This window comes from Pituophis catenifer, unplaced genomic scaffold, assembly GCF_029215685.1.
Source record: "Pituophis catenifer annectens isolate HBS135680 unplaced genomic scaffold, rPitCat1.0.hap2 SCAF_7, whole genome shotgun sequence".
NCBI classification, from domain to species: domain Eukaryota; kingdom Metazoa; phylum Chordata; class Lepidosauria; order Squamata; family Colubridae; genus Pituophis; species Pituophis catenifer.
The window spans coordinates 36,756,108-36,777,053 of NW_027256887.1; the positions used below are offsets into that span (position 1 = coordinate 36,756,108).

A 20,946-nucleotide genomic window follows, 5' to 3' on the forward strand; every position below is an offset into this window, starting at 1 on the left:
TATGTGTCAGAGTGGTCTAACAAGTGGCAACTTCAAATCTCAACCAACAAATGCTCTGTCTTGCACATTGGCAAAAAAAAATCAAAACATAAAATACAAATTAGATGAACCTTGTAGATGACCCTCACTCTGTCAAGGACTTTGGAGTACTCATTTCTAAAGATCTAAGTGCCAAAGCCCACTGTAACAACATTGCCAAAAAGGCATTAAGCCTAATCTTAGGTTAGGGTTAGGGTTAGGGTAGCTTTTTCTCTGGTAACTAGAGCATACAAAATATTTGCTAGACCAATTCTTGAATACAGCTCATCTGTCTGGAACCCGCACTGCATATTGGACATAAATACAATTGAGAGAGTCCAGAGATATTTTACGAGAAGAGTCCTTCATTCCTCTACCCGCAATAAAATACCTTATGCCACCAGACTTCAAATTTTGGACTTAGACAGCTTAGAACTATGCCAATTTCAGTGTGACCTAAGTGTAGTACATAAAATTATCTGCCACAATGTCCTACCTGTCAATGACTACTTCAGCTTCAACCACAACAGCACACAATAGATACAAACTCAAGGTAAACCGCTCCAAACTCGATTGCAGAAAATATGACTTCAGTAACAGAGTGGTCAATGTCTGGAATACACTACCTGACTTTTTGGGGGTTTGGGGATTTCTTTCCCAAACCCCCAAAACATTAACCTTAAACTGTCTACTGTTGACCTCACCCCATTCCTAAGAGGTCTATAAGGGGCGTGCATAAGTGCACCAGCGTGCCTACCGTCCCTGTCCTAATGTTCCTTTTTACTCTTAATCTTTTCATGTATTCAAATTATGTTTATACTTTTACCTGTTATCTTATATATGCTTGACAAATAAAAAATAAATATAATAACAAATAAAAATAATAAAATAAATAAAATAAATAAAAAATAAAGAGATACAGAAAACCATAAGCTATTGTTATCATTTTGAAGTCGTCTGAAGTTTTGCAGCCCAGAGTTGATAGCTAATTTGGGGTGATTTGGGATGATGTTGAACATAGAAATTATAAACGGATTGTTTTATTTTTTCAATTTGAATTAGATGGATTAAATCCTCCCAGTGTGGGAAAAAATTGAAATGTTTAGCTCTACTGTTTTGCGGAACTTTGGGAGCAACAAAGAAATGCTGATAGAGTTCAAATGTTACACCTCTACTCTAGCAGATAGAATAAATCTTGCTGATTCTCCAAATGTACAGGTGGCTTAAAAATCTGGTTGGGAGATGCCGCTCAGCTACACGATCCGAAATTATTGTTCCTCGCTGGGAGCAGGACTACCATTTGCAGGCCATTGGCAAACTTGGATTGTTTTATGAATACCTCGAAATGGGTAAGCCAACTAATCATTTTATTTCTTCTTGTCATGTTATATATTGGATCAAAATTTGCTTCACAGATTCTGTTAAATAATTAATACAAAATAGAGGAAAAGGAAGAAAATGTGTGTGTACCTCATGTACATGTGTGCATGCCTACACACGTATGGAGGCCTAATGCAAAGAGCTATGCTTAAATTATATGTAAAATGAATGTGTAAATTTATGCTGGAATTTTGGTTGAGTCATAGACTTTAGTATTAAAAAGGCTTCTGTATGTCTTAAATACAAAGTCCTTTCATGCTTATCTCTCTCTGAACAGATGCTCATACTTTCTAATTCAACTTTAGTACACCAATTTTTCTTATTTTTGGCTATGCAAAGGGCTTTAATATATTGTAAAAATGGGAAGACCATCCTGGTTATCACCTATGGTTTTTTTTAAAAACGTTGGTGAGAGCAGAAGTCCATATTAGCCCAAAAGTATATTCATTTCTATAAAGAGATACTAATACACATTTTCTGATAAACATAATATGTGCACATTTCAGTTCTTCCAATATCTTTAATAACCCTTCTCTATATAAAGGAGATATGTTTTTATACTGTATATAAATAAAATCAATAGCACTTAGACTTACATACTGCTTCACAGTGCTTTATAGCTCTCTCTAAGCAGTTTACCAAGTCAGGATATTGCCCCCAACAATCTGGGTCCTCATTTTACCCACCTTGGAAGGTTGGAAGGCTGATTCAACCTTGAGCCTGGTGAGATTTGAACTGCCAAATTGCAGGCAGCCAGGAGTCAGCAGAAGTAGTCTGCAGTACTGCATTCTAACCACTGCACCACCACAGTGTGTGTGTGTGTGTGTATACGCACATACATACTGCATTCAGAAAGTATTCAACCCTCTCTTCACTTTTGTCAAGATGAAGCCTGATTCTATAGTTGTTGAAATTCTTTTTTTTCATTAATCTACACTCAGTACCCCATAATGACAAAGCAAAAACAGAATTTTAGAAATGTCTGTAAATTTATTAAAGAGATAAAATAAAAATATCACATTGGCATAAGTACTCAGACCTTCACTCAGTACTTAGTTGAAGCACCATTAGCAGCAATTACAGCCTTGAGTCTTTTTGGGTATGACATGACAAGCTTTGCACACCTGGATTGGAAGATTTTCTGTCATTCTTTCTTGCAAATCCTTTCAAGCTCAGTCAGGTTGGATGACGACCATCGGTGGACAGCCATTTTCAGTATCCTCCAAAGATGTTCAGTAGGGTTCAAGTCATTCAGAGTTATCCCTAAGTCTCTCCTATGTTGTCTTGGCTATGTGCCTTGCTCCATTCAGCTTTCCCTCAACCCTGATCAATCTTCCAGTCCCTGCTGCATACCACCACCATGCTTCACTGTTGAAATGATATTGGGCAGGTGATAAGTGGTGTCCGGTTTCCTCCAAACATAATGTTTAGAATTGAGGCCAAACCGTTCAATCTTGGTTTCATCGGATCAGAGAATCTTGCTCCCCACAGTCTGAGAGTCCTTCAGGTGCTTTTTTACAAACTCCAAGCAGGCTTTCATGTGTTTTGCACTGAGGAGAGGCTTCCATCAGTGGAGGGCTGCAGTGATGGTTGCCCTGGAACTCTGTCCCATCTCCATACAGGATCACTGGAGCTCAGTCAGTGACCATTGGGTTCTTGGTCACTTTTCTTCCTAAGGTCCTTCTCCCCCAATTGCTCAGTTTGACAGGGTGACCAGCTCTTGGAAGAGTCCTGGTTGTGCCAAACTTCTTCCATTTGAGAATTATGGAAGCCACTGTGCTCTTAGGAACTTTTAGTGCAGCAGAATTTTTATTGTAGCCTTCCTCAGAGCTGTGCCTTGCAATAATCCTTTCTCTGAACTCTGCAGGCAGTTCCTTTGACCTCATGGCTTTTGCTCTGCTACAGTATGCATTGTCAACTGTGAGGCTTTCTATAGAGAGGTGTGTGCCTTTCCAAATCATGTCCAATCAATTTAATTTACCACAGGTCGACTCCAATCAAAGCATAGAAACATGTCAGCAACTAACAAGAGAAATGGGAGGCACTTGAGCTAAATTTCAAATGTTCTTGCAAACGTTTCAGTTTTTTTTTTTAATAAATTTTAATAAATTTTTAATAAATTTACAGACATTTCCAAAATTCTGTTTTTAATTTGTCATTATGGGGTGCTGAGTGTCGATTAATGAGAAAAAAATGAATTTCAACTGTAGAATCAGGCTGTAGCATAACAAAATGACAAAAGTGAAGGGAATCTGAATACTTTCTGAATGCACTGTATATGTGATGATGGATGGATGGATGGATGGATGGATGGATGGATGGATAGATAGATAGATAGATAGATAGATAGATAGATAGATAGATAGATAGATCGGACAGACAGACAGACAATCACCACATTAATAATGTATATATTCTTTTGTTGAAATATTGAATAACATGTTGGAAATTTATTGAATAAGATACTGAAAATGATTGAATAAACCTGGAATCAGGAGTGCTATTCAGCAGGTTCTGACAGGTTCTGGAGAACCGGTAGCGGAAATTTTGAGCAGTTTGGAGAACCAGCAAATACCATCTCTGGCTGGCCCCAGAGTGGAGTGGGAATGGAGATTTTGCAATATCCTTCAAATGTGAGATTTGAAAACAGATAAAGCACTACTGTTTCATCAACATTATAATACTATATTTATTATTTCTAGTTATACAATTTGGATTTGTAACATTATTTGTGACATCATTCCCGTTGGCACCCCTTCTGGCCCTTATTAACAATTTATTGGAAATTCATGTGGATGCTTGGAAGATTACCACACAGTATAGACGCATGGTTTCCCAAAAAGCCCAACATATAGGGGCATGGCAACCTATCATGCAAGGAATAGCCATTCTGGCTGTGATAACCAATGTAAGTACATTTTACAACAATAATTACCTGCTTATAAACATTACAACAATTGTACTTTTTAATAATTCAGTTGTTAAATATTATAAAAACCATACCATGATTAAACAGTAGTTGGACTGGAGAGACTCAGATTCTGGCTCACCCTCAGCCACCAAAACTCATAGCATAACTTGGACCTCTCTCTCTCTCTCTCTCTCTCTCTCTCTCTCTCTCTCTCTCTCTCTCTCTCTCTCTCTCTCTCTCTCTCTCTCTCCCTCCCTCCCTCCCTCCCTCCCTCCCTCCCTCCCTCCCTCCCTCCCTCCCTCCCTCCAATGCATTTCACAGAAATATTTTTTAGTAATAAAATAAAGGAGACCCTAGAAATAAAATGAAGGGGATCTTACTGGTAGCAAAAATATGAGATTTAAATCTAACAAATAATTCAGGACAACATCAGTTAGTAGATCCTCATTCAAAAGACATCATATGCAATTAACAGAATTTTCAGTCATCTTCCCCCAAATACTGGACAAATAGTCTGGATCAAATGTTTTCATGTGTTATCTTTTGATTAAGAACCATGAGAGACCTAAGGTGCCTTTGTAATATCTGACTTATCACAAATGTAAAAGCTGAGCGCACTACAAACAGGTTTCAGTAGGCAGCACAATCACTAACTCTGCACTAGAATCTGAGGATACTTATTTTGCCAAATATTTAAAATCAAAACCCCAAATTACCTTTATCTAGTCTATTATTGGTGTAAGAGAGTGAAAAATAATCCCATTATTAAGAACCATCAATCTCCTCTGTTAAATTCATGTTTAGTTCTTTTCACTGCATGAATTTGTTAGAAATGGTAGTTTAATAACTATTCCTGACAGTTGTCTGTAGCCTTTTGTCATGCTCAAATACAATTCCATATGCAGCATATTGAATTTATCTAGACAGGAAGCTATTAGAGCATGAAATACTGTGACCAGGAAAGATTGCAGCTAGCAGAGAAAAGTGATTGGATACCTATTATGTCAAGAGACCATCTGGATGCCTTGAAAGAGACATACTAGAAGCTCTCCTAAATAATTTCCTGGGCACAGAGATATATGGGGTATCCCACTTGAGTGCAAGGTGCTTGAGAGAAAGCAAATTATCAAGGTTAATTGATAATTAACTCTGGTTTCAGACTAGGAATTTGGAGACCTATTTATCCTGCTAAATAACTGCTTCAAGCAGGTCTTTCTGTATGTATTGGCAAATTATAATAGTTGGTTGCAGAGTCAGCTAGATATTTAGACCGGTTTTGGCATGTTTGTGCCCCTATTGAGTCTGAGGACAGATAAACAGATGAGAGTGTTAAAGATATCGTCACAGGATATAAGTATAGATTCAAGAGTTCAAAACTCAAATTTCCCTACTTTAATAGTGAACTAAAGATTCTTTCAGAAAATTAATAAGCATTGTATTATATTTTAAAAATACTTTGCAGATATACCCATAGGCATTCCACAGAAATGAGAGCCAATTTGGTGTAGTGGTTATGACATCAGTCTAGAATTCTACTCCTGCCTTAGACACAAAGACGCCTTGGACCAGTCATTCACTCCTAGCCCTAGGAAAGAAGCAATGGCTAAACAGTTCTGAAAAATCTTGTCAAGAAAACTGGAAGGAGTCTCTGAGAATTAGATATGATGAACAGGGGGAAAAAGGAAGAAAAAAATCCACATAAAGTGTGTAATATACCAAGATTTTAGAACTACTGAAATCCAAGGATAGCTCCTTATATCTTTTATTCATATTTAAAATGATTGCCTGAAATATCACACAGGATAACAACACCAACATACTTAGTGTATCCATTACAAACACAAAATTGATGATTGGTTAATAAATTTGCAAAAGACTTTTTGCAATTGAATTTTTATCTGTCTAATTTCGTCCAATATCCTTTGCATCTTTTCCTGGGATATTTTCTTCTCTAAATGATTGTACTGTATAAAATAGCCCCTCATAAACGCTTTACTGCATCCCATATTGTTGTTAAGCTTGTCCCTTTTCCCAAATTATTCTCAAAGTATTCCTGCTGTTTCTTTTTACAGTCTTTTACAATCCTTTCCTTTTGTAGAATAGCTTCATTTAATCTCCATCTGAAACTCGAGCACTTTCATTTTAAAACCAAAAGCACAGGATTATGGTCCGAGAAAGGTTTAGGCAGAATGTCCAGAATGTCAACATTTTACTTGTGTGATTTTTAGATATCCATATCATGTCAATCCTTGAAAAAGATTTATGTCTTTCAGAGAAGAAGGTATATTTTCTGGCATTTCCATTTTTTTATCTCCATGAATCTATTAGTGCTAGATTACCCATCATCTCAAAGAAGGTTTTAGATAATTTACCCTGTGAGGGGTTAACCCCTTTGATTGATGTTCTATCCAAAGCTGGTGTAGTCACTCCATTCCAATCCCCCAACATAAGCCAGTTTCCATACAAGAAAGGCAGTAACTGATCCATTAAATGATCAAAAAAATTGCTTCTATCATCATTTGGCCTGTACACGCCCACTGCTATTGATTTTATCTCATTAAATTCTATTTCCACTGCTAAAAATCTACCATGTCCATCTGCTATAAGTAGCTTAGGTTTGAATTGGGGTTTTATATATAAAACAACTCCATTAATCTTTTTTATACCAGCTGATATAAATTCTTCTAATCGTTTATTTATCAAATATTTCTTGTCTTGTTTCTTAATATGTGTTTCTTGAAGACAGACTATATCCAGATTAAGTTTCCTCAAATAGTGAAATAATTTTTTATGCTTAGATGGGGCAAAAATTGTGAAAGACTTTTATCTATTTGTAAGTCTCCTAAAGTCACTTCTAGGTGAGATGGATGGCATATAATTTTATTAAATAAATAAATCTGTCATGACTTCGATCAGTTAAATGAATATCCTGCTGTTTTCCTAAAATATTTATACAGAGCTAGAGCCAGTGGTGGGATTCAAATAATTTAACAACCGGTTCTCGTGGGAGCGAGGAGGGAAACTGGGCAAGCCCTGCCAGAAAGGGTCCGTTGAGGAGCCCCCACCAGTGGATGCCCTCAGGAGGTGTGGGCTTGTGCAGACAGGGCCAGAGCCCCTTCCACTCTCCCCCTCAGCATTCCTCTTCCAACACCTGTGTTGAGTATTGAATGACCATTCAAACGGACCAATTAGAATTAAATAAAAGAAGCGGGAGATTTAGAGGAACGTCAGTGGCTGAAGCTGCGGACAGCTCCCTTTAAAAGGGGCTGCTGCGGCTAGGCTTTTCCATTGCTGTACTGGAGCTAATAAAGAGCTGTTACTAAGTCACTGTCTGTGTCCTTTCTCTGCCCACGATCTTGCACTGGCGATGAATGTGGGATTTCAGGAGGACAATCGGATACTAAGTCACTAAGCTCCCCAAAGCAATCGCCGGCCACCAGAAGCAACGGCCAGAAGATGTCTTCGATCATGCCGCCCGCACCATTCAACCCGGCTGGAGAAGACTGAAAATCGTACATGGAGAGATTCCACATGTTCCTCGAGGCAAACGACTTGCTGAGCTTATCGGAACAGAGAAAGAGGGCACTCTTCCTCACCCACTGCGGAGCCACCGTTTTTAAGATGGCAAAAGCGCTAGCATCACCGGCAGAGCTGAGAACGATGACCTGGCTGACCCTGCAGAACATTCTGAGAGCCCACTACGCACCACAAGCTTCATCCCTGGTAAGAAGACACGAGTTCTACCGGAGGGACCAGAAGGAAGGGGAATCAATAAGCGAGTTTGTGGCCACATTGCATGAGATAGCCACCACTTGCGAATTCCTAAACATGGACGAAGCTATGAGGGACCGTCTTGTACTGGGCCTGAGGGACCTCACATTACAAAGCCCTTTACTTACAAGGCCAAAAATAACATTTCAAGAGGCTTTGGAAGAAGCAATGGCGACTGAGGCATCCCAGAAATCTGCAGCCGCCATGAAGAAAATGAACAAGGGGCCGCAAGGGAAGGAAGAAGCCACCATCCACTACGAGGAGGTAGAGACCGAATCAGAAGAAGACGAAGGAGATGAAGTCCATCACCTCTGCTCAGACCGCAAAGAGAAGAACCAAGGGAAAGGAAAGAGGGAACTGCGGTGTGCAGGCTGCGAAGGGAATCACCCAAGATCAGAGTGCAGGTTCCGAGACGCAATCTGCCAGAGATATGATTGTAAAAGGCACATAGCAAGAGCTTGCAGGGCATCCCAGCCAGCCTCACGCAGGACCAGACAAACCGGCCCTCAGCCATGAGCCAGACAGTTCCAGACAGGAGCCCGGAAACAGCCGTTTGGGAGAAGGCGCAGGAGTGAGGACTACGGATCAGAAAGAGGGGAGACCCATCAAACAATAATAGTCAGACACGCGAGTGCGGGAAAGTCTAAGAAGATGGCGGCAACTGTTTACATCGAGGGGAGACCCTGCAAAATGGAAGTCAACTCAGGGTCGTGCCTCTCCATGGTATCCTGGGCCACCATAAAGCAACTAATTCCCAGCCTCACGACCAGTGCACTCAAACATCAAAGAATCACGCTAAAAGATTACCAAGGCAACCGGATTCCAGTCCTGGGCATTGGACAGTTCAACATAAGATTCAAAGGCTTCCGAGGAAACTGCCTCTCACCATAGTGGACCAGGACAGACCCAGCCTATTAGGTCTGGAGTGGTTCGAGCCTTTGGGACTAGCAGTAACCGGGGGTCGATCGGATTGAAGACGACGGCTGGGAAGATGAGCTGATGAGAGAATTCGAGGATGTCTTTGATGGCAAATTAGGCAAGTACATGGGGTCCCCAATATCGTTCAACCTAGATCCCCAGGTAGCCTCTGTCAGAATTAAACCCAGGAGTGTTCCTTTTGCTCTACGGCCCAAGATAGATGAGCAACTGGACAAACTCGTTGCCCAAGGGGTACTGGAGCCAACGGACCATGCTAAGTGGGAAACACCCATTGTCACCCCCACAAAGCCAGATGGGTCAGTGCGCCTCTGCGGAGACTATAAGAGCACCCTAAATAGGGTGTTGCAGCAGAGCGCCTACCCAGTACCCGTGGTACAGCATCTCTTACACTCCCTGGGTCAAGGGAAAATATTTGCGAAGCTGGATTTGGCCCAGGCATACCAACAATTACCCGTGGACGATGCCAAGGCAGAAGCACAGACAATAGTCATGCACCGAGGGGTGTTCAAGTGCAAGCGTTTGCAGTTTGGAGTAAGCGTAGCTCCAGGACTTTTTCAAAGTCTCATGGAACAGTTGCTTCAGGGAATTGAAGGAGTCGTCCACTATTTTGACAATGTATTAATCTCAGCCAAAGATTGGGAGCAATTACAGCAACGATTAAGGGCGGTGCTGACCTGGTTCCAGGAAGTGGGGCTGAAGGTGAAAAGGGACAAGTGTCAGCTAGCCCAAACACAAGTTGAATTCCTGGGGTATTTAATCGATGGGGCAGGAATACGACCCACCTTAGGAAAATTAAAGGCCATCAGAGAAGCTCCAACCCCAACAAACTAAACAGAATTGCAGGTGTTTCTGGGGTTATTGAACTTCTACAATATTTTCCTGCCGCAGAAAGCCACGATTGCGGAGCCCCTGCACCGGCTACTGGATAAGAGGATGGAGTGGACATGGGGGAAGACGGAAAAGAACGCATTCGAACAAATAAATTGACGTTTAACTTCGGACAGAGTATTAGTACAGTACAGCGGGACCTTGCCTCTAAGATTAACTTGCGATGCCTCCCCATTCAGCATAGGACCTGTACTGAGCCATTGCATGCCCAATGGCAGAGAAGCCCCCATCACATTCTACTCACAAACACTGTCGAAACCAGAAAGAAATTACAGCCAGCTAGATAAAGAAGCGTTAGCCGCAGTAGCTGACATAAAAAGATTGCACGAGTACCTGTATGGGAGAAAATTCGAACTCATTACCGACCACAAACCGCTCCTGGGAATCATCGCGGGAGACAAGCCGACACCCCCCATTCTGTCACCAAGAATGCTAAGATGGACTGAGTTCCTCGCGGCATATGACTACCAGCTACAATACAAACCCGGGAAGACCATCGACCACGCCGACGCACTCAGCAGATGCCCGCTTCCAGAACCAGTGGAAGACCCGGCACCAGCCACAACCACCCTGCTGATAGAAACCATGGAGAACACCCAGATCTCGGCTAGGGACATCGCAAGAGCAACAGCTAAGGGTGGGATGCTGGCATGCGTTTTGAACTGGGTATGGAAGGGATGGCCTGGGACTGTCATAGACATGGAGTTCAAACCATTCAAAACGAGACAAACAGAACTATCAGGATTAAAGTGGTGTCTATTGTGGGGGGATAGAGTAGTCATCCCAAAAGCATTAAGGAATGATGTGCTAGACCTGTTGCATGAGGGACACCCTGGGATAGTAAAGATGAAGTCATTAGCAAGAAGCTATGTCTGGTGGCCAGGGATGGATAAAGAAATAGAGACTTGGGTATCGACTTGCACACCATGTCAGGAATCCTGGCCAGCACCACATGCCACGCCCACACATGACTGGGAGAATCCCAGGAGACCATGGTCCCGGATACACATAGATTTTGCCGGGCCATGCCAGGGAAATATGTTCCTGATCATAGTTGATGCCTACTCTAAATGGTTAGAGGTACAATTAATGACATCAACAACATCGGAGGCGGTCATCAGGGTCTTGCGGAAACTGTTTGCAACACAGTACCCGACCTGATAGTTTTGGACAATGGACCCCAGTTCATGGCGAACCAGTTCAAGATGTTTTTAGCCAGCGTGCTTGCTTCGGCAGCACATATACTAAAATTGGAACGATACAAGATGTTTTTAGCCAGCCAGGGCATCCGACATGTGCTATCTGCCCCAGGGAAACCATCCAAAAATGGTTTGGCTGAAAGGATAGTGAGAACAACGAAGGAAGCCTTAGCCAGACTGGGATCAGGGGACATACAAGCGAGGATAGATAAGCTATTGACCATACAACACATTACACCAGGTACCACCACACACAGAAGCCCCGTGGAGCTGCTAATGGGGAGAAAGCTACAATCCCATTTAGATAGACTGCACCCCCATTACAGTGCAGAGAAACCAGTCGATTCGACCAGCAAAATTAGACAGTTCATAGTAGGGGATAAGGTATACACTAAAAATTTCAGCAGAAACCCCTTATGGATCCCCACAAAGATAATACAAATCACAGGGCCCCTATCCTACAGGTTAGAAACAGAAGATGGGCGAAATTGGAAGAGACATATAGATCAACTCAGGGCCCGACTAGTCAGGAAAGACCATGAAACACAAGTAGAGACTCAGGGGAGGAGAGCAGAAAACCACACAGAAACAGACCAGCCCTACACCAAACACCACCAAGCGAACAACAAGAACGACTCTCAAACCCACCAGAGGACAGCGAACACTTATCTGAAGTCCAGGAGGGAGTCACCGATGACTGCGACAGTCCACCGTTCCAGCTGGGGGGAGACGGAAGGAACACCCAACAGAATAAGTCCACACCACCAGCAGCAACAGAGTTTGAGAGAGTTCCAGAGGCACCTCCAGGAGAGACACAGAACTTGACCTCTCACTCCAAGAGCGCTGGAACAACTGAACTGTGCAGGTCCAGTCGCGCCCCTAGATGGCCTACTTACATGACTACGTGTCTTGAAAGACTCCAGGATTGGTTGGTGCTAATCTAGAGGGGAGGGGTGTTGAGTATTGAATGACCATTCAAACGGACCAATTAGAATTAAATAAAAGACGCAGGAGATTTAGAGGAACATCAGTGGCTGAAGCTGCGGACAGCTCCCTTTAAAAGGGGCTGCTGCGGCTAGGCTTTTCCATTGCTATACTGGAGCTAATAAAAAGCTGTTACTAAGTCACTGTCTATGTCCTTTCTGTACCCACGATCTTGCAACCTGAATGGTGGCAGGCACCTGGCCACTCTGCAGGCCCGGGGAGGGTGGGAGTTTGAAGAACAACTCTTCAAATCTTGGTGGATGGAGAAGGCCCCAAGGATCGGAAACCTGATCTGGCTCTTTATCGGGCTCACCCATCTCATTTGCAAGTGGGCCATGACCAGCTGGGCATGGGGCAGGCGGGGCGGCTCCCGGGGAAACGCAACAAATGAGCGGTGAGTGTCAGCTGCCCCCTGCCTTCCTCTGCCTGATAATTCTTTCCTGAGTTAGCAGGCAGAGGAAAGACTGATCACAACCATATGAGGCGGGTGTTAAATCATAACACCCAGGCCAGGAAGGGGGTGCAGGAATCATGCTAGCAAAGGAGTGTGGGGCCTGGATTTCCCCACTTCCAGAGAGGCCAGGAAACAGGCCAGGCTGCCAAGCCATGCCAGGCCCAGGGCTGTAAAGTATGGCCCTCACTCCAGGCAGAAAGCATCCCTTGTACTGGCAGGAGGGGAAAGATGATCAGGGCTCTGCTGCGTAGCCAAAATGTTTGGCCTGGCCTCTGACTGGGAGGCAGCATTTCCCTCCAGCAGGCAGCCTGGCTCCCTGCCCTGCTTTCTCATTTAAGAGAGATCCCCGCTTGGCTCTGCTGCACCCCATATGCCCTCGCTTCCCCCAAGCATTTCTTTGCTAACCTGATTTCCAACTCCATCATGTTTCTCCATCGCATTTCTCACTGTCGTGTGCAGGGAAACCAAAGTTTGTGAGACTAAAAAAAAAAGTTCAATCAATTCCAACTTCATGAGATTTTTTTTTTTTGCAAGAAGTTGGAGTTGATTGATTGAACTGTTTTTTTAGTCCCACATACTTTTATTTCCCTGCACATGATGTTGAGAAACACGACAGAGAAACATGATGGAACTGGAAATCAGGTTAGCAAAGAAATGCTTGAGGGAAGCGAGGGCATCTGGGCGCCAGGTGTTGAAGTAGGCCTGTCTCTCTCCAGCAGAGGGAAGGCTGGCATCTACTAGCATTTAAACATGGTGGCATTCCAGCTCTGGCCAGGAAGGGGCAGCTGGCATGGCGCTGCAGGCAGGATGCCCGCTTGCTTCAGCACCCTGCCCAACCCTTTGGCACTTTGCCAGTGCTTTGGCCCTGGTCTGCTGCCTTATGCGCAGGTCCCACCCCACCCCTGCTGCCTACTGTAAAGTAAGACATCCCCCCAAACACAGTAGTTTTTGCCTGTGTGACATGATTGAAGACGCCGCATCTCCATTTGGTTTCCATCACTCCTCTCTTGGACTTTTGAGGAGGGTTTTTTTCCCCCGCCTGGAAGGAAGTTGAATGAAAATCAGATGTGTTCTGGAAAACACAGATTTATCATAACTGGTTTGCCGAACTCAACAAAAAATTAGGTATCGGTTCTACCAAACCCGTGTGAACTGGCTGAATCCCACCACTGGATAAAGCAATAATAGGAACATAAAATATGATGTCTATATTTATCCCTCTAATATACAAGTCTCAAATCTTCCTACTTCCTACTTTTAGGCCTGGTAGTTCCCCCAGCCATTAAAGGCCAGTTGAGTAGTGTTCCCACCCCCATCCCCGCCCCATGGCAGTTTATTGTGCACTTTGCCACTATTTTAGATTTTGTATTTATACTGTATACTGTCTGCTCATTGTTATGTTGTTTCTTTTTGATTTATTGCATATATCTTATATCCTGTACCCTCAGATTCACAATGACTGAGTTGGACAGACTTATACATCTTAAAATTAAAGAAATAGTTAAATCATCTTTTTTTTAAATTCAGTCAGTCAGAGAATGACTGTTGCATTCTTGTTGCAAAAAATTCAAATTGTGGTAGATCAGTGATATAAAAGCTTCTAAGATACATTCTCAGGTTTATTATACAGATTTGAATAGATATTAAGACATTGAAAGTTTATGTCATCAAAGGAACTATATAAATAATCTACATTTTATTTATTTATTTATTTATTTATTTATTTTTCATATTTGTATACCGCCCTACTCCCGAAGGACTCAGGGCGGTGAACAGCCATAATAAATACAAATACATATAGAAGTTAAAAACTATTAAGAAACAGATTAAGTAATTTAGGCTCAAAGATTAAAAAACATCCAAATTTATCTAAAGAGGTTTAAAACCCAATTTAAAAGACAGTTTAAAAGCCAATTAAAAAGGGAGAGTTAGGCCAGACCAGCTTGTTGGAATAGAAATGTTTTCAGGGCTCGGCGGAATATGCGTAAGTCTTGGATGTTTCGTAACTCTGGGGGAAGCCCGTTCCAGATGGTAGGTGCCCCCACAGAAAAGGCTCTCCCCCTGGGGGCCATCAGTCGACATTGTTTGGCCGACGGCACCCTGAGGAGTCCCTCTCTATGGGAGCGAACTGGTCGGTGAGAGGCTATTGGTGGCAGGAGGCGGTCTCGTAAGTACCCTGGTCCTGAGCCATGGAGCGCTCTAAAGATAGTAACCAAAACCTTGAAGCGCACCCGGAAGACCACTGGGAGCCAGTGCAGCTCGCGCAGGAGGGGGGTTACATGAGAGCGCCACATTGCTCCCATTACCACCCGCGCGGCCGCATTCTGGACCAGTTGGAGCCTTCGGGTGCTTCTCAAGGGGAGCCCCATGTAGAGAGCATTACAATAATCCAGGCGTGAGGTGACAAGGGGGAGTTTTTTGTATTGCTCTCTGTAAATTATATAAACTAATATAAATGGTAGGCCTCCAGCTAATTGGCATAAGCTGACATGTAATTTAAAATATTTAATTCCTGAAGGAATCAGCTTTGAAACAAACTGCATCAGACTAAGATAATGCTTGGGAGTCAGTAGAGATTCTCAGTCATCCAGGTCATGGCTGTCCCAAAGGTGTTTATTCTGGAAGGCAACTGGACTTCCTGTTTTTTCTTTGAAAACGTTTCACTTCTCATCCAAGAATATATATTATATATTATTAAATATTATATAATATAAATCCTTCCATTCCCCACTATCCTGTCATAGCTGAAGAAGCTTCTTGGATGAGAAGCAAAACGTCTTCAAAGAAAACACAAGAAGTCCAGTCCTCCAGAATAAGCACCTTTGGGATAATGCTTGTATATTCTGACATCAGTGAGGAATATTAGAGTATTAAATAAACTTATAGCTAAATTGTTAGTGCAAGCTTAATAGAAAGAATAAATTAGATTTATTCTTAGATTATTAAATTATTAGTAATTAGTTAGATTATTAGTAATAATAATTAGAAAATGCTGTTGGTTCATAGAATACATTGTAATAATTTAAAGTGGTGAGACATAAAGAAGGAGGTACAATCATAAAGAAAGAAGAAATACGTTATAACAGATTTTCCTGAAAGCAATTACTATGTATTTGCTGTGTATTATTGTGACAGTAGAAATAATAAATTGGAGTTCTATATTTGTACTCTACCCTTCTACCAAGAACAGAAATAATTTGTATAATGTTTATCTATGTATATCTCTGTTTAGGAAGATTTAGACTGTCTGTTTTTATTTGATTTATTTGATTTCTATAGCTAACCATCTCAGCAAGCGAATGTTCTCTTATTCCTGTTTTCAATATAGGCAATGATAATTGCTTTTACATCGGATATGATTCCACGCCTGGTTTACTTCTGGTCATTTTCAGTCCCACCCTATGGGGATCACAGTAGCTGTACCATGAAGGGATATATAAACAATACTCTTTCTATTTTTGCTGTATCAGATTTCCGAAATGAAAGCAAGCCACATGTTCTTCCTGTATTTGCCAATTTAACAATATGCAGGCAAGTCTATATCCTGATTAAAGATAGGAACAAAATCAGTATGCCTTTGCTTGTTAGGCTGTGTAAAATAATGGAAATTAAAATTGCTAGAAAAAAAATCAAGGTCTTTTAATTCAACACTATTTTTATTATCTTACATAATAATATAATAGTAGCATGATGAAATTCTGCAACTCTGATATGGTTGTATATTTGGTTGCAATTTATTCTGATTACATTTACTTATATAGTGTGTTACCTTAAAACCAGAGCAACAGGAATCTTTTCTCCCCCTTCTGGTCTTTGTACATTATTGCAGAGACATTTGAAATAATTGTTTGAATTACTTTCTTTAACTATGTTAGATATCGAGATTTCCGAAACCCTCCTGGACATAAACATCAATATGAATATAATATTTATTACTGGCATGTTATTGCAGCCAAGTTAGCATTCATCCTTGTGATGGAGGTCAGTATATTTATTTCTAAATCTTCCCCCCCCCCAATATTTGGTATTAAAAGCCCTGTCAGTATCTGTTTTATATTTCTTACAACTATCCAGTTTCACTTTCTCTATCCTTGTATGAACCTATCACAGCCTATTCCTTCTGCCAGCCATCAGAGATTACCATATACTATCAGTGAAAATTATTAATAAGAGCATGTTATTTAAGGGAACACTACACAATCTTGCAATTAGGGTGTCTCCAAACAATTCGTTACCCACGCTTACTGATGTACAGATTCTATTTTATATAATTATAAAAGATGGCAAGTAGGATTAAACATGTCAACTCTAATATCAATTCATAACAGACATGAATGTATGTATGGAAATATTCACTTGTACTTTGATCGGCGCTAAATTCAATTCTATACTTTAAGCATTATCTCTGACATCATTAACTCTTCATCCTGTTTTACTATCATTTTTAACCAGATTACTCCATCCATACTTTTCTGATTCTCACTATCAATTTTATGTTCTCTCTTTAGTTAAAAATGGATACTAAAAATTTGCAAAGATATTTTTTTATTTAAACGAAAATACTTTAAATCATTTAATTTTACCTTCCCTGTTCTTAAAGATGTATGATACAGTATATGCACTTTGTGAAAAAAAAGTTCAATGAGGATATTTGTATTTTTAAAAAATATTTCCTATGTTGTATTATCCTAACAAAATGGCAATGGTTCTTCCATATAATTTTTTAGGATAAAATTAATTTCCAAATAGAATGCATAGGGATGGAAATAGAATAGGGATGTTGCCTTTTCATTACTTTTGTAATGACTTAGAAGGAAAAAGCAAATCTAATTTTAATGTTAAGGAGATGGCATTAGAATGCTATGCCCCCACACCCTATGCCAGTAGTTTACTAGTAATCAAGTGCTGAATTAATGGAACAGAAATTACCAACTAATTAACCTCTTTTTTAAAAAAAAAATCATCCTGCAGCACTGCATAAAAAAATATTTCCCTTTTCAGTTGAGCTGAGACAATTGCTCTGTGGGGTACATTTTGTTTTTTTGTCTGGAGATCAGATCCTTCTATCACAATGAATTATAAGAAACAGCATTATACACCTTTCACATTAATCAGAGAATTTTAAACTGGGGCATATCAATTTTGCTGTTTTTTCCCCTCCAATAATTCTTGTTCATTGTAAGAAACTGATTGTCTTTCTATTGACTTTTTTTCAGCATGTTGTCTACTTTGTGAAGCTTATCATTTCATATACCATTCCAGATGTGTCATGGAAAACTAAGAGCAAAATTAAACGGGAGAAATACCTAACACAAATACTTCTTCATGAAAATCCTCTAAAAATTATTTAAAAAAATATGGGGAACATTGCTGACAAATTATTAAAAGGAGCAGATACCACTTTATGACCTAAATGTGAATAAATGCTAGTTAGTTACAACATCTAATAATGAGTGAAATATTCTATGAAATCAACATAAATTGGATTAAAAATTTAATAGGTCAATACCAGAAGAGAAGAAGTAAATATTCATAAATAAGTTTAACAGAACGTATAATTTTCATATGTATCGTATATTATCACTCATACATTCTCCTGAGTTGTTTTCTGGCTTGGAAATTTCCTCTTAAAAGTCTTGATATATATTATTAATCCACCCAACCCAACATCCTCTTAGTTCATGAACTTCTCCAGTTGGAAAAATCAATTATGTGTTATTATTTCCATCTTCATATAAAATTTTATTTTGTATTTCAGGGTCTGTTGGACAGGAGGAAAAGAGTAGTTGAATTTCAAGTCAGTTTTCTACTATAGTGGGATATATGCTGTCATATGAAATCATGCAAAAATCTCTTGGAGCAGTATGAAATAGAGCACGATAGATAAAGATGCATTAATATAAACTGACAGATGACTTACTTAAACTAGAAAGAGACATATATCTTCCAAATGTTTACAATAGAACCTTGTAAAAATGAGTTACAGCAAGTTTGACTCAACTATTATTCTAGTGTAGAAAACGTCATATAAGAGCTATGAATTTATATTCAACCTAACAGTATTTTATTATGTTTACCGTATTTCTGAATTAGATGTAAGGCAGTGTGAAAGAAAACACCTGCAGATCTAAATTAGGGGGTAGCTGTGCACTTTCTAATATATAACAAGCATTTTATAGAACATAGAAGATAGGAAGACCAACCATCTGGAATTGTGCCAAATTATCCAGATTTTAAAATTTAATTTAATTTAATTTAATTAATTCAATTTATATGCCCTCCATCCACATCTACTCTGTGGCAGATTTTCCTTTTGTCAACCATTGCAGTTCGGCAGTTTGAATCCCTAGTACAGGTCTCCTGCATGAGCAGGGGGTTGGACTAGATGACCTCCAAGGTCCCTTCCAACTCTGTTACTGTTACTGTTTTGTCTGCTGTCAGCTAGCTTGCTTCTTGCTGCCATAGAAGAGGGGAGAGGGATCAATGAAGAATTTTTCATTGCAGTTTTGCAACTACTCTTTGCTTATCTCTCCAAGGTCAGTTCTTCTAGTGTTGATATGCAGAAGCCCTCTGGTTGCCTAGGTACAAGAGAGTTGGGCTGTACAGTTTGTTTCAAGTTGCTGTTTTCGCATGCTTTGCCTGTTTTCATGAGCTTCCCCAGGGCTGGAATTTCTTGCTTTTGGTTCATTCCTAATAAAAGTACTTTTCTCTAATTCTATGGAGCTCAAGATTTTTCTTTCCTAGGAATTGGACAGAGGCAGCCTTGACATTAGGCAAGCTCTGCTTTAATGCTCAACCTGGAGACAGCAGTCTACCATGGGGACCAAGCATCCAATGTCCAACCATGGGACTGAGCTGGAAGAAACTGGAATTATGGCCAACTTCCCACTAGACCACACTGTGCTTGAGATGAGGCAGAATGGCGAGAGGAGCTGGACTTCAATGTAAAACCCAACAGGTGAGGGGGAGTTGAAGAGCCCAAGAACCTGTTGTACAGACAGCTATTCAAAGTTCCTGGTTCATCCCAGACCAAGCTGCACAAGCTATTCTACCTGCATGGACTGCTCCTCAAAGGCACCAGAACCCAAAGGTCCCAGCCTTGGGGGTTAAGTATGGGTTAAGTATGAGCAACTGGGATTCTTCCTGGTGCAAGTCTGGAACTACATGCAGGAGTATGGAGCCAAACTGGAGATTGGAGAAGCTCAAATAAGATGGGTAACCATGGCTCTGGAGGGTGCAGCAGCTGAGTGGATGCTCTCCCTCCACAATAACAATGCCTCCCAACTGTGGAACTATGACCACTTTATGGCAGCCCTTCGCCAGTGGTCTGAGGATCCACTGGCCAAGCACAAGGCTCAGATCTGGATAAAGATCTGAGCCATCATCCAAGGGCGATGGTCAGTGGCCATGTACACCAGTGGTGGGATTCAAATAATTTAACAACCAGTTCTCTGCCCTAATGACCGGCTGGGTAGGCATGGCTAGGTGGTCATGTGACTGGGTGGGCATGGCCAACTCGACATCCCTCACCACGCCTGGCCCCACCTCCCAGCCACTCACCTCAAAGGCATCAACAAAATACAATCTCTATTTATTTACTACTACTGAACATCACTTAACGGTGGCAAGCAAAATCACAAAACGGAGCAAAATTCACTTAAATTTTGCTTAGCAATGGAAATTTTGGCTCAGTTGTGGTCATAAGTCGAGGACTACCCCTAATGAGAATGTGTAAGAATGCAACCTACAACCACATACAACCATCACTCCCCTTTCCTTCTATTTATTCCCCAGTCAGAAAGGGGCCATTCAGCGTCCACATGTGCCTTGCTTTCCGAGTCGACTCCTTGTTGTTCTCATCTCCTAACAGCTCTGCGCATACACAGGCCACAGCTGTTCTTCATCCCCATCCCCATTTATCTCAGCTTCCGAAGGCAGCTGCCTCTCCCAAGGCTGGGAAATGTTGGATGGCCCTGGGTCTATCTCTGCTTCCAAAGCAGAGCATCCATCAGAACTGGCCCAAGTTCCTCCTCAACCTCCTGATCGTCCAAGTCTGCCGCCAGCTCTGCTGGCAGCTGGCAGGCCCCAACAAAAGGTGAGCTCCTTGGTGCCAAAGAAGGGGCTGGGTCACCACTGAGGCCGGCCTTGGATGGGCAGGTCTCTCTCCCCACCGGCCAAATTTTACTATGCACTCCATGACCTTCTGCGAGGTGACAGCGCATGGGCAAATCCCAGTGGTGCCATGAGGTGTGTGCGTGTTTGCTCTGTGTGTATATTTAAGGCCAAGAAGGAGGAGAAGGTCCCAGAGTGCATTGCGAATTTCGGCCATTGGGGGAAAGACCTGCCCATCCAGGGCTGGCCTCAGTGGTGACCCAGCCCCTTCTTAGGTCCCACAGAACTCA

At 41.4% G+C, this 20,946-nt stretch overlaps 1 protein-coding gene across 1 annotated transcript in view; it reads left to right on the top strand.

The window, feature by feature from the left end:
• The window catches only part of ANO6 (anoctamin 6), a 113,221-nt gene extending 95,326 nt beyond the window's left edge, over positions 1-17,895 (top strand). Inside the window, exons 17-21 of the mRNA XM_070947876.1 lie at positions 1,237-1,367; positions 4,101-4,306; positions 15,873-16,075; positions 16,420-16,525; positions 17,761-17,895. Coding sequence (XP_070803977.1) covers positions 1,237-1,367; positions 4,101-4,306; positions 15,873-16,075; positions 16,420-16,525; positions 17,761-17,895 — 781 coding nt within the window. The remainder of the gene's footprint in view (positions 1-1,236; positions 1,368-4,100; positions 4,307-15,872; positions 16,076-16,419; positions 16,526-17,760) is intronic.
• Positions 17,896-20,946: the final 3,051 nt, after the last annotated feature.